Raw genomic sequence first — 15,110 nt, 5'->3', positions numbered from 1 at the left:
ATCCGCCTCATTTTGCGAGATTTGTAAAATGTACCCCGACTGAAAACTGTTTTTAAAAGAAAACCCACCACTTCAGGTCGACTTTACACCAGAGCCATCTTCTCTTCTTTTTTTTTTCTTTTTTTTTTTGAGGCCCGATCTGTTATCCAGATACAGAAGCCACTTGATGTGGACAGGTGTAAACGATCCGTGTCCTGATTGGCTTATGATCCGATCTGCATTGTTGAAGAAATCAACCAGCTAGTCACGACTGTTTCCCGAAACCGTACTGTCGCAAAGAGGTCGTTCAACCACACCGGTTAAGAATGTCACGCACGTGGTGGAGTCATAACTTCTATTAATGAACCTGTGTGAGATCGAATTAATGCTAGATGTTTTGCTTTAAATTTCTGACATGGCATTTGAGGACTATTTCTAATTTTTCTCAGTTATTTTTTGCTTTATTTCCAGATTCAATCATAGGCTCGTTCTAGAGCACGTAGAGCTGTCGTCCCAACCAGGCAAATTTGCGATGCTGTTTGCGAATGTTTGTTTGAACTATGTTTTCGGGAAACACTGATTCATTGAACTATGCTGATAACGAAGGAACTTGCGACCATAGTTGGCTAATGATGCTTTTGGGAAACGCACCCCAGATAGTTTTAGACACAACAGATTTAGAGCCAATTCGTATTACCAGAGTTAAATTTAAGGTGGTTTGCCTCCAGCCGAAGCTTGAGTTCCTTGATGCAAGTTGTTAATAGTTGAAGAAACACTGAGGTGGGAGGTGTGCTAAAATAAATCTATGTCATTAGTATAACAGTGTTAAGGCTGCTCAAGAAATGTATCATATTATCAATGTTGAAAACTGCCTAATATTGTTGTAGGGGTAACACTTTAGTTCAGGGTCCAATTCTCACTTTTAACTAGTATTACTAGGATATTGGCTGATTATTAGTACTTATAAAGCACATATTGATGCCTTATTCTGCATGACCATATTCTACATCCCTTAATCCCACCCAATACCTACACTTAACAACTACCCTACTAACTACTAATAAGCAGTAATTAGGAGTTTGAGGCAAAAGTCATAGGTGGTAATAGTTAGTTAATCGTGAGAATTGACCCTAATCTAAAGTGTGACCTTTTGTGGTAACCATGATGCATCTTTTTCACTATTTGTGTTTAAATGTTTTTTATTTGGTATTTCAGCAGAAGATCATTTGTAACTACATTTAAAAAAAATAATCTTTTTCACTATTAAATAAGTTAATTTATACATATTAAAAAACAGCATACATCATAGGGTGTCTCTGGGACCCAAAATATTTATGATATTAGTCTTAAAGGACCAAAAGATTTCACAGTGACCACAGGTGTACACCTTTAGTTGATATGTAAAAATATGTCAGTTATGTTCTTTTAAATTAAGATGAGTGTGTGTGTGTGTGTGTTTCAGGGGTCTAGTGGAGCGCCTGGAGAACATGAGGAGGTCTGCAGTGGGAAACGGCCTTTCACGGTGTCTGCTGTGTGGAGAGGAGTTTGGTCTGCTGGGCTCTTCGTCCGTCCTCTGTTTGGACTGCTGCATGGTACAAACTAGTCTAAATGTTATAACCATGTTCTCTACCATTCACACTCACTGCTTAGTCATTTGCAGTAACTATCTTTGGGCTCATGCAGTGATTCTGAGACACCACATAGTGTCAGCAGAGAGCTGTATATTCAAGGAGGGTCTAAAAGTAATCTGTGCATACAGGAAATTTGCATTCTGTGCACAGTACATGTGTATACTGTAGGGTAACATGGGGGAACATGCTAGCCTGGATGCCAGCCGAACTTAGCCTTGCCCTCAACATTTTTAGGTCGGGAAGTTCGGTCTGGACTTGATCCGTTGAGGAGCTATTATGCCCGAACAAAAGTTGTTCGGACCAATCAAATTGTCAGGGCGGGCTTTATACGATGATGGACAGATGATCAACAGTAACGTAATCATCCACGTCACCAAAGAGCGCTTGGGTTGAATTTGTTTACAACAAAGATGACTGCCGCTGGAGAATTGAGATTTCACGAGTTCACACTTACAAATAAGTCAGATAGAATAAATGCATATTTGGCGTGCTATCCGAGGAGAGGCTCTGGGATCGGTATTCAGCCCGAACCCAAAGTGCTCCCCCCGTATTCCAGGCTGTGGAAGAACAAGCCGAGAGTGAGTGGAGGGATGCTGAAAACTGTCAAGGAATGTTAGGTGAGTTGACAGAGTGAATAAATGTATGCTTCCTCTCATGCTGATAGGGTAGACATGGTAATTGTTTGATGACAAGTTGATTGGATTGATTATTTGAACGTGCTCTTCCCGAACTTGTTTATAAAACATCATGTGTAGATTCCCCCATCGCGTCTGTTATAGAAGATAACGACCGCGATCAAGGCATTTGTCGATCGGAAACATGAATGAAAAACATACTCCGTTGCTCTGATTGGTTGTAGGTCTATCCAATTGAGTGCAGAGGCATTTTCTTTCCTGGTTCGGTTGAAACACGCCCCATAATCACAGCCCAATGGAGTAGTATCAGACTCACATTCTGACTAGAATCTGAGTATGATGACGTCAGGCTAGGGAGATGCCCCCCTTAAAGGCACACTATGTCGAAATGGTGTTTTTGTCAAACAGCGACCCCTAGAGTCGCTGTGGAATACTTGCACTGTCGTAAATACCCACCCCCACCCTGTACACCGGTCGGGCATGGAACAGGCACAGATAGACTCCGAAGATATTGACCAGGTAATGTTTCACGATTTCATACAAATATTAGGCTACTGCATACTACATAGTCTACTGAACTACTGATAATGGTAATAGGATAATAATAAGTTTATGTCAAGTGTTCGACTACTTTATAATAATAAAGTAGCCTACTGCGTTTGCTGGCTTATAACGTTTTTACATGATTGCAGCTAAATCACAAGTAAATAGCCTATAGTCTAGGCCTACTGTATAATTTAATTTGTGTTTTTTGATTGTAATGTAAACATTACAAAATGCCAGATGACATCAATAAAGTTAAATGTACGTCGCATTATTTCATAACATTGGCCGTTATGATGTCATTAGACATGATTATTGCAATTTATCATAATAGTTTGCAAATTGTGCTCGTTTACACTATTTACAACCTCTAGGCTTATTTATGTCCTGATAATTATGTGAGATATTGACAACTGTTCTCATGATAATCGCAGGAATCAACGTCAACAGCGTCGTCTGATATCCCTCAGTAAGAGATTTACTTACTAGTCCATCAACAAGATCGCCAGGTCAGCATCGCTGTTGCATCCAGTGCTGCTTTTTAGCTCGCGCCATCGAGTGAAAGTGGGACCGAGTGGGACTCTTGTCCGGTTCCTCACGCGGTCAGATTCTCTTTTCCTTTTCCTACACTCTTCCGACCGCGCTTTCTTTGTTTTTTTCCATCGTCGAGTCTTCCAAGAATCACGTCTGAAATGCGCGCAAGTGTCTTCGTGCTTCATATGTTGTTGATGTGTGTGACGTCGTTGCCGTAAAGCAAGTCGTGATTCTCGCGAGATTTGTCGGAGGCGCTCCTCTCAAACTTGCATTGCTGGTTTTTCCAGCGGCGTCCCCCCCCCCCAAGCTTTACTACCAGCATGATCCGCCCTACTATGAGTTTGTTTACCACCGAAATGACTTTGAAGCTGTTATATTAAGGTACAATTCTTGCATAGTGTGCCTTTAAGAACAAATGTGGATTTACTTTTAAACTAACATGTTTACATATAAGTTTAGCATGTGCAGGATGATGATGCAAATGTGTTATTTTATTTATATATATATATAAAAAATCATTTAATGTAAAATACTAAATACACTATTTTATGTAACAATTTATTTTGACAATAATTGAATAACCAATGACAAACAGAAGCAGAATCCCAGTAAAAGAGGTAAATCTGAAAGTTAATATTATTGTATGACTTGTATACAGGCACATTCTCAATTGAAGATATGTCATAATATTAACACTGTGAGATCAAATTGAATGATTTCACTCAGTTAACCTATAGGTTATAATAAAAGTGATGTCTGAAATCTACATCTAATCCGTGTAAATATTAAATAATAACCCCATTAATTACAATAATTACTGCATTAAAAAAAGTTGGAAGAAACCCTGAAGAGCATGCATCATGTGTTCCCTCAGGAGTTTAAAAGGGGTTTTAAGTATCATGGTTTTGGATTTCTGATTAGATTAAGATCTGTGCTTAGGGCAGACCATTTATTTGTATTAGTCAAATGGGTTTATCTGTACAATATTCCTTCTTTAAACATACTTATTGTTTTAAAATGCAACATACCTTAAGATTTCTGTGCACCATTTGAACTTCATCAATTTAGAATTTAGAAAAGCCATCAAGCCACAAGAGGGCAGTGTGTAACTTATAAACAATAGTTTACTCTCATCGCACATTTTGGCATCAGACAGATACTTTCCACTGAACTTTGGGATTACAGTTTGTAGTTTACTTCGAGACAGACACACACTGTGACTTGACACAGGACTAAGGAGTGCTAAAGACTGAATGAGGTCCTTAACAGCAGGTCTGTGCCAGTGAGGAGAGAGCATCTGTTACAGGGAGCCCGAGCTCACATCACTCCTGCTCTCTCATGACCTGTGATCATTCTCAACAGCTGCTGTTTCTAAACCTCACTGGAATCACAGTGGAGGGGAAATTAATGAATTGATCATTATTGTTATTAGATTGCTATTAGATCATGCCTCTGTGTTCAGTCATTAAATTACAATCTGTGTAATAGATATGTGTTGATCATATACCATATGGATCTGATGCTGGGTTATTGCTGAAATTAGATTTGTAGTGAAGCATTACAGCCTTCTATGGTCATCAGAGGGGCTTTTAGCAAGTTGATCTTCTGATTTGGATGGTTGCTAGGCTGTTACTAGGCTGATTATCAGCAGTTTTGTCATCCGACAGATGAAAATCAGAACTTTTTGCTTTAAAAAGTATCATTCTACTAAGAGCTGCATGTTTTGAAGTAGTATTCATCTCGGAGGTACAAATTGTTGAGTTACATGCTGAAATATAATATTTGGGATGAGAAGCAAACCATGACTGAGTATGAGATGCACAACTGATCTGTTTTCAGCCCATATTAGAGATTTATTTTTTCTTATCTGTATTGATTGATATTGAATATTTAATTGTGCATGCATGCTCAATTGATCTATTTTTACATTTAGATTACCTTTGCTGTCATCTAACACTCGCTTGTCTTGAATCTATAAACACTAAAAATGTAATTAATAACACTGTTAAGTGCAGTCTTAAGATTATTATCCATTTTTATACTGTACATTATAATGTTGTGATGCCTAAATTCAATCATAAAAGAAAAAATTTGTAAAAGTTTTTTCATTTAAATTCTTTTCAATAAAATGATTTTGGATTGTAATATCAGCCATTTTATTGGTTAGCTGCCATAAAAAATAATCATCAGCCTATCAGCTTCTTAAAGTTGGCATGAAACAGTTGTTGTAGTCTTGTATAGGGCTGGGTATCGTTCAAAAAATTTCAATACCGATACCGATACCGATACCGTGATTTCGATACCGGTTCCTGATCGATACTTTTTTCGATACCAATTTTATGAAATCCATTTTAACAAGATTACATAACACATTACCTCAGAAAAACTTTGGTTTTATTTTTTCAGTTTGACTCATGCTCCTTAGTCAGTGCACAAAGGAACAAAAAAAGCACAAAGGAACAAAATATTCCTTATACATATACATAAGGTACAAAATATTTTTTTTATAATGAGCTCATGCTCACCAAAGCTGAATTTATTTCATCAAAAATACAGTAAAACTTGTAATATTGTGGAATAGTATCACAATTTAAAATCTTATTTGAATATATTTCAAAATGTAATTTATTCCTGTGTTGTCAAAGCTGAAATATGAAAACAGTTTTTGGAAGGTCCTTTTTGATCACTTTAATGCATGCTTACTGAAAAAAAATTCTGACCAACACGTTTTTGAACGGCAGTATACATTCAGTAGGTCATTATTGCAATATAAACACAGTCAGAGTGATCAACAAGGTATCTCTTCATTTACCAGTCGAAGACGCAGCAACTTTCTGCTCTTATGTTTACTCCGTGCACTGTCAAGGGCTTCATCATATCTGTCGCGGTACCGTCTTTGCAGCCATTATTTTACCACAAATACTGCATCGCGCGCTGTTGGCATCGAGCCTGGAGAAATGTAGCCACACTTTTGATCGACTTTTCCACATCTTTAGGGTATTGTGAGTGTGTGTGCTTGCGTGTCATTGAGTATGTGCGCGAGTTTGTGTGTGTGTGTGCTCGCGTCCATAGGCTCGCGTCTCATGAGAATGTGCGTGGACAGTTTGCGTGTGCGTCTCATAAGAGTATGTGCGGAGAGTTCCGCGCGTCTCGTGTGTGTAGAGTTTGCGTGTATGTGCGTGAGCGAATTTAGGCGTGTCGTTGTGCATTTCATATGTATTTGTTTGAGCACTGACGTTGATGAGTTAACCACTTAGGTATCGAAATCTGGTACCGAAAATCAAGTCATTTTTCGATACTCGATAGTATCGAGGCAATTCGGTCGGTACCTAAAAAGTATCGAACTCGGTACCCAGCCCTAGTCTTGTATTCCCTGCTGTGACGTATATATCCGAGTAAAACCGCTTCTTGAACAAGAAAAAATGTAGGCCGGGAATTGATTTTGTCCAATCGGAATTGATCAGATGGTTTGCCATTGATCGATCTCATGTGAGTGACAGGTTGTAAACGCATCAGAGAAGAGATGCCACTGCAATAGGGAGGCAAAGTTACAGTATTTTGATTAAAGATTATGAGGTACATGAATCTGAAAATATTATGTGCACAGTAGTAATATGCCGATCGTGGTTATATCCGTAGACACTGCATATAATCCGCGGGTCAGGTGGGCCAAGTAATAAAAAATAACATTCCAATTAGAGATTCACCTGATCTTATTACAACGCAGTTTCTGCACCCTCACTAATGCTTTCTTTCACCAATGCAAACATGAGGTAAGTACAGTAAGAGCTTCGTTGTGCAGCGTAACAGCGTCATTGATTTCATAACGAGTTTTGGCAAGTGTCCAGATAAACTCGCGCTGTGTGATTGACAGCTTGGGCGATTGGAAAGGGATTGTTCTTTGATTGCTTCCTGTATATATTTTAATCACAATTTAAATAAGATTATGTTCATCCTACTAAGAGAAACGACGTGAAATTGATATTTTAGTCACTGGCTTGATTTACTAATGCATAAACAGTATTGAACGATTAAGAGAAAGATTATCTGTCTGAACTTGAACAATTACACATCAGACATTCACATAACCCACTGGTTCTTCAGAGGCTCGGATGAAGGAACTACAAAAATACTTTTGTGTTCATTTGTACATCCAAACACTGAGCAACTGCCACGCTTCGCTCGTTTGCAAGCCATGATGTCTCTCGAGGAAAAACCAATATCACGCTCGCGCAGCTCATTTTCTCATGGGCGGGCCAAATTCTCTTTCCAATGCAGAGAAAGGGGAGGTAACCTTTCACCGTATGATGACAGATTCCAGATTCGGTGAAATGAAGTGAAATTTTCATGCCATGGGACCTTTAAGGAAAAAAATATCTCTCCCAAATAATGCTGCAAAATAACCCTTGCATTTGCTACACTATAATATTAGTGTAGCACTATAATATTAGAGGTTACAATTCACAACAGAGGTATAATCTCGTAACCCCGGCATCCTGGCCAAATTTGCCCCTTGGCCTCTGTCCATCATGGCCTCCTAATCATCCCCATATACTGATTGGCTTCATCACTGTCTCCTCTCCACCAGTAAGCTGGTGTGTGGTGGGCGTTCTGGCGCAATATGGCTGCCGTCGCATCATCCAAGTGGATGCTGCACATCGGTGATGGTTGAGGAGATTCCCCCATCTATGTAAAGCGCTTTGAGGTCTCAGAAAAAGCGCTATATAAATGTAACAAATTATTATTATTATTATTATTATTATTATTATTATATTCAACTGCTATTTATTTTCAGATATAATAATTGCACAAAAAAAAACTGAAATGTTTATTGCACATTTTCATAATCACTTGACTTCATGGCAAATTTATTCAAACATACATATATAATTAAAAGTAAATAAACTCCTTTAGTGTCTTTTTATAGCTAACTAATAAACTGAACATCGGATGACTTTCCTGAGGTAAATGCAATGTTAAGTGACATTGTTCACAGGCTGTTTTATTAAAGGTAGGGTATGTAATCCTGTTCAGAAACATTTTTTTTTATACTGGGTGAAATGGTCCTTCCATTCTGATAATAGTCAATACATTATGTGTTCAGAAAAAGGAATTAAAAAAATCTGACTTCTGTAGCAGCTGTAGGACAGTAAAAACTCTGACCAATCACTGCCATTCGGTGCGAATGTAAAGAACCAATCAGATGCCTTCATGTCTCGTGCTGTCACTCACTCTCGCAACCATGGCTACCACCCCTGTTGCTAGATCTGCCCATATGCGCGCGCACCCTTTTGATTTGAGGAGTGCAAGTCAAGAGATGCGCGGAACCTACGAAGAGTAAAATTATGGCAGAGAAAGAGCATTCAAAATTCAAAGCACCTGCATATTCAGTCAGCGAAGGCAAACAAGGCAAAAACTACTTCCTCGGACCCTGGTTGCCCGCACTCTTGAACGACCTCCTCTGCTTCGCCCTCAACCCCGGACCTGTCTTCGAACCGACGATGAGGTACTTGTCACCGGACTGTAACGTTAGTCCTCATCAGAGCCAACAGTGCTTTCATCATGGAAACTCTTACATGCAAAACACCGTATATGTTATGAATCTTACACGAAATTCACCTTCATCACAGTGTAACTGATGGTAATGGAAAAACGTGTATCAATGCAACCTGTTTTTAGCTTTGCCTTATAAATATAGCTCGTTAGCTATAAATATAGCTCGTTACCGAATCAAACAAAGTAGCCTATATTTTAAACTTTACCAGTATCGATATGCTAGCTTGATAGTGAGTACTAAAATAAATCTTATTTGTTTATATTTATAGTGATAAAGTTAGGTATTTTATTACATGTGATTCTGACATGATGTCACTGTATGTACTGCGCTCCTTCCTCTCCACTCATCTCAGGTAATAAATGCGTCTTCCAGCTGAGCCTGAGCGTTTGGCGTCGCGCGTTCATGTGTTTTGGGGGCGTGGCTTTGGAAGGAGCTCAGAAGGGAGGGGGTGGGAGTGAATGGAAATAATGAGCTGTGTTTATTGCAGATTAAAAGGTCTACAGTCACTCGATTTTTATACTCTCTTTTTCAGAGCACTTACATTTTAATTATGTATTGGTATATAAAGACAGTTTAAACAAATTTGAAAATATAAAATTTTATAAAAATCCTACCTACCCTACCTTTAATATCTTTCTGCAGTTGAAGCTTAGATTGAGTGATTACATGAGACATGATATGGATTTTGGTAAGTTGTACTATATCCTTCAACATGCCTTCTGATATTCATGCATGTTTTTTTCGAAATATAACTAGTATTAAAGTGGAAGTAAAGACTCAAGCGACCTGAGGCGCTACAGCGATCTGTCAAGTCACGTTATTTAAGAGTGTCATAAAGCCATTTATTGTTTGAATTTCGTGTTAATGGACACAATTTGAAAGATGAGACTTTGTTTCTTAGCAGAAGTAACTAAGCACAAAACTTTTTGCGATCAAGGGATGGGAGGCGCACAACAAAAATGTTTGCTGTTGGGAAAAACCGTGGACTTGGGAACCCTGGCTTGAAAAATGGGTGATTCAAGGCTCAAATAGCCTACTTTTATGTATAGCTACTTTTTAACTTTTAATGCGTTATTGTCATGTTAACTTGCCCTAAGTTCAACACGAGAGATTTTCTTCATAAGCATATGAGTTGCAGTCTGACACATTTTTCTGCATTCTTTGATTGACAGGACATAAACGAGGCTGATCATTGGCTGTTTTTAAAGGGGTCCTATTATGCTTTTCCACTTTTTCCACTTTTTGCTATTGAATAATGTTGCTGTTAGGAAATATAAAAGATCGGCAAGGTTACAAAGCTCAAAGTCACTCCAAAGGAAGATATTTTATTTAACAGAATCCACTTTCCAAGAACTACAACGAACTGCTCGTTTCAACGCGATTTTTTTTTTTTTTTTTTTTTTTTTTTCGGATCTTATGAAGTCACAATGTTTCTCATTTAAATAATCCGCTCCCACGTGATACGCAAAAAACATTTCTTATTTAAGGCCATTCCTGTTTGCAATATGTGATTGTGTATTGTCAACAATAAGCATAAACATTCAGCATTTCCATTTTGTAGTGCGGATCATTCATTGCAACTTTTAAACTGATTCTCATGTTTAAGAATCTGTTATCTGCTTGACAAATAGGTGCTTGTTTGTTAAATTGAGCTTATAGTTTCCACTGTAATTACTGTAGCAAAGAACATGCATTATATCTGTGTAATGGGAATGCATTAGTCTGGATGCCAGCCGAACTTAGCCCCGCCCACAACATTTTTAGGTCGGGAAGTTCGGTCTGGACTCGATCCGTTGAGGAGCTATTATGCCCGAACAAAAATTGTTCAGACCAATCAAATTGTCAGGGCGGGCTTTATATGATGATGGACAGATGAGCAACGGTAACGTAATCATCCACGTCATCAAAGAGCGCTTGGGTTGAATTCGTTTACAACAAAGATGATTGCCGCTGGAGAATTGAGATTTCACGAGTTCACACTTACAAATAAATGACTAAATGTCAAAATCCAAAAAATGACTAAATGTACAAATAAGTCAGATAGAATAAATGCATATTTGGTGTGCTGTCCGAGGAGAGGCTCCGGGATCGGTATTCGGCCCGAACCCAAAGTGCTCCCCCCGTATTCCTGGCTGTGGAAGAACAAGCCAAGAGTGAGTGGAGGGATGCTGAAAACTGTCAAGGAATGTTAGGTGAGTTGACAGAGTGAATAAATATATGCTTCCTCTCATGGTTATAGGGTAGACATGGCTCCTCCCGAACTGTGTTTATAAAGCATTATGTGTAGATTCCGCCATCGCGTCTGTTATAGAAGATATCGACAGCGCATTAATTTTAAAAGAGGAACAGAGAACCGCGACCAAGGCATTTGTCGATCGGAAACATGAATGAAGAACATACGTCACTTACTCCGTTGCTCTGATTGGTTGTAGGTCTATCCAATTGAGTGCAGAGGCATTTTCCTTCCTGGTTCGGTTGAAACACGCCCCATAATCACAGCCCAATGGAGTAGTATCAGACTCACATTCTGACTAGAATCTGAGTATGACGAAGTCAGGCTAGGAATGCATTGTAATAATGTTAATTTTATCCTGGGCACAGAATGCAAAACCTGCTCTTCCTGGGGTGTCTAGGGGATAAGCCCTGCCTCCCCTGAGAAAGGATCTGTCCATCTGATGATAAATTAGAAAAGAAAAATAATTCTGACCTAAGGTGATGTCTTGTGGTCTTCTTCAGATCAAGGTTCATAACCAGAACGTTCACTAAAAAAATGTAGCCTATTGCTTTTCTATTGGCCGTTTTGAGTGGGGGTGTGTCAGTCTGCTGCCACAGCTCATTAACAACCAGAGAGCGCAGCAGTCACAGTTCACGCTACACACAGACGATATAGATTTTGATCTGTTGGATCTGAGAAACGCTCACTGCTCACAACTCATTTAATGCTAGTGTGTTCTTATAAGCTTTTCCTGAAAGTCTTGTAGTTGCTTAATTGCTTAAAGGGATAGTTCACCCAAAAATTTAACTATCAGGCTGATTATTATTATTTTTTTTATCATTTTGATTTCATGGTGACTAAGTATGTACTATATGACTGTTTCAGAACTGGTTTATTTTTTCCCCAAACACTCTCCATTTATACTATTGTTCAGCTAAAATAAATAAATAAAGTCCCATCCCACACTCACTCCATTGGCTGAGGTTGGCAGAAGGCTGCCTCCAAGCTTTCTGATTGGCTAAGACATGCAGGCTGCAGTCAGGTAAATTTTTTTTCCATTTGTAGAGCCTGGAGCTGTCACAGAGTGAAGTGTAATTTCTCAAGACACCCATTTCAGTGATATCTGTCAGGCAGTAAGGACATTTTATGCATGGTATTAAACCGCTTACGGCAGCTTTAAAGATGGCTCTCGCTCACAGAGGGATCTTTAGAAGTATTTAACGGAAATTGAACAGATTTTTTCTCTCTGTTCCTCCCTCGCTCACTCTATCTCAAAGCAATTTTAGTGTATAGAAGTTCTGCTGAAACTAAATTACTTGCACTTCAATCTAGTGTTTGTCTTCTATTACATAAAGCCTGATTAAAGGTTCTTTCTCTTTTCTTATTACTACGGCGTATCACAGCCCTCAACTTCAAATTGATTCTTAAAAACCAAGCCGTCAGAGTCTACAGTAATATCTCCCACTGTAATTTAATTTTAGTGTGGAGGGGGACGATGCTTCTCACAATCAGCACGGATTGCAGGGTGGACATGTTTTTTCTTCCACATTAAATTTTTTATTTCCAGTTATCTTGCAGGTAAACTTGGCAAATCAAATGTAATCTTAAAAACAAGTGTTAAATAACAGTGGTGCACAATATAACACTTTCCTGTATGTTGTTTTAAGCACATTTATAATGTAAATATTTGTCCTTGTTACACGTTACATGTAGTTACTGTGTAATAACTATAAATTATGCATAACTGCATGCAGCTAATCCAAAATCAAACCTCAACCCTAACCCTTTAGTAAGTACATGTAGTTAATTAATATTACTCAGTACTTAAATGTATGTACTGTAACATAGACACCTTAAAATAAAGTGTAGCCTAAACTAATTAAATAAAGATACATACAGTGCTTTACAGATGGTAATTTAAAAGAAATTACAAAATATACAAGATCAGGAAAACTTAATAAAACAAACACAAAATACTCCATAAAGTGTAAGATCCAAAAACACAATAAGATTTATTAACAAAGTAGTTAATCAAGTCTACAAATAAATGATATTTCAAAATAGACACAGATTCAGCGAATCTAATCCCTGAAAGAATCCCTGAAAACATTCAAAAGACAGCTGAAAACTCATCTCTTCTGCGAGCTCTTAACCTCATCATAAAAAATACTATGCTTTTACTTTCCTTTAAATCCCTCCCTATTCTAGCTAATGCTACTCACAGCAATATCTGACACGTTGTATTTTGAGCACTTCTTGTGTATATTTGCCTCTTCACGATGAATCGCTTGCTGTATTCCTCATTTGTAAGTCGCTTTGGATAAAAACGTCTGCTAAATGAAAACTTTTACTTTTACATCACTACATTCCAAAGCATAATATTGTAATTTTTACTCCACTACATTTCATAAAATCATGCCTTTCCTCATTATTTTGAACTGAAGAAATCGTCACCCGCTCCGAGACCCGAGCGATGTCCGATTCGTGAACAAGTTTCAATTATAAATGTTTTTCAATTACCCTGTTAAATCAGTTTGCAAATCGCACTGAACGATTAATTCGTGATTTGGACTCATCTGAATGCATCTGTTCTCGAGTCAGCAACTCCATGATTCAAATGATCAGAGCGAGATGAATTAATAATTCACTGAATTGTTAAAGTAATAGTTCACTTAAAAATTTAAATTCTGTGATCATTTGCTTACCCTCAAGTTGTTTCAAACCTGAATTAATTTCTTTCTTCTACTGAACACAAAAGAAGATATTTTGAAGAATGTCGGTAACCAAACCGGTGATGGACAAAAAAAAAAAATACTATTTAGGTCAATGTGGTCTTTCAACGGTTTGGTTTCTGACATTCTTCAAAATATCTTGTGTTTAGCAGAAGAAAGAAATGTATACAGGTTTATGCTACTCGGAGGATAAACCTGTATGTCATAATCATTTGTTAACAAAAAAGTATTACTTCAATGAGCTCATTGTTTCTGCCTTAATGTATTACATTGTTTAAATTAAATTTTTTTTTAGCTAACTGTAATTTGTATATGTACTTTTCTGAAATGCATAACTTAGACAGTTACCTCTGATAACAGATCACTCTAAATTGTAATGTGGACTCATCTGCATTTCCTGTAAAGCTGCTTTGAAAATGATGTAATAAATGTTAATTGAATTTAAGCAGGAAGTCCTTCCTATTGGCTGCTACCAGATTGTTTAATGTGCTATAATCATCACTGGTACTGTATACAGTTTGGACCTAGTACAGTCTAGTTTTGCACTTATCATTTGCACATTTTTATTTTGAGGATGTTGGCGACCATTTTTTTTGTAATTTAATTTAAAAAAATTTTTTTTTTTTATATTTATCGGTATAGAGTCGGAAATGACTGGTTTGTTATGTGTGGTGCTGTTTGTGTGTGTGTGTGTGTTTGATGAAGCTGCTGTGACAATGCAATTTCCTGTTAACCCTTTAGAACCGGCTGTGTTGTCGCCGACACATACCAGCAAGCTGTATTAATTTTACCAAAACTCTTCAACCGTTTGCACTATCAAAACCATTCAAATTGCCTCTGACAGTAGACAACATGCACTTTTCAATTAATAAAGTATCTATCAATCAAACAAATTCACACGTCAAGCCAATAACAGGAGGTCCTCCGAGCTTGAGTGCGTGCGCAACTGATGGCACAAAAAGTTACAAATGCCGAATTTTAGGATTTATTATTGTAAATTAATTTCATATTTAGGACTGTCGATTGTTTGTAAACTAAATCTGTTGTATGACAGTGCCCATTGTATGAAGTGCTTGAATGTGGACATGTCCACGTGTGTATTACCGTCCGAATGGGGAAGGTTTTTGGTAAAAACTAAATGTTAAAATAATTCAAATGAATGCCCATCCTGTAGTAGCTTCAAATGATGAAAAATTGGTATGTTTGCGTAGTGTACACATTTTGCCCTATGTGACGTTTTTGTATTCTGTGTTTATTTGTCAACACATTTACACATATTTTGTT

At 37.7% G+C, this 15,110-nt stretch overlaps 1 protein-coding gene across 3 annotated transcripts in view; it reads left to right on the top strand.

Annotated features, from left to right (window-relative positions):
• Positions 1-15,110, top strand: part of doc2b (double C2-like domains, beta) — a 227,755-nt gene that overhangs the window by 6,710 nt on the left and 205,935 nt on the right. For all 3 annotated transcript variants that reach the window (XM_084415425.1, XM_084415426.1, XM_084415424.1), the window contains exon 4: positions 1,442-1,571. In XM_084415425.1, the coding sequence (XP_084271551.1) occupies positions 1,442-1,571 (130 nt within the window). The remainder of the gene's footprint in view (positions 1-1,441; positions 1,572-15,110) is intronic.

The sequence above is a fragment of the Rutilus rutilus genome (assembly GCF_951802725.1).
Source record: "Rutilus rutilus genome assembly, chromosome: 7".
In the NCBI taxonomy this organism is placed as follows: Eukaryota; Metazoa; Chordata; class Actinopteri; order Cypriniformes; family Leuciscidae; genus Rutilus; species Rutilus rutilus.
The sequence above is the reverse complement of the archived record's forward strand: the minus strand, read 5'-3'. Positions and strand labels throughout refer to the sequence as shown.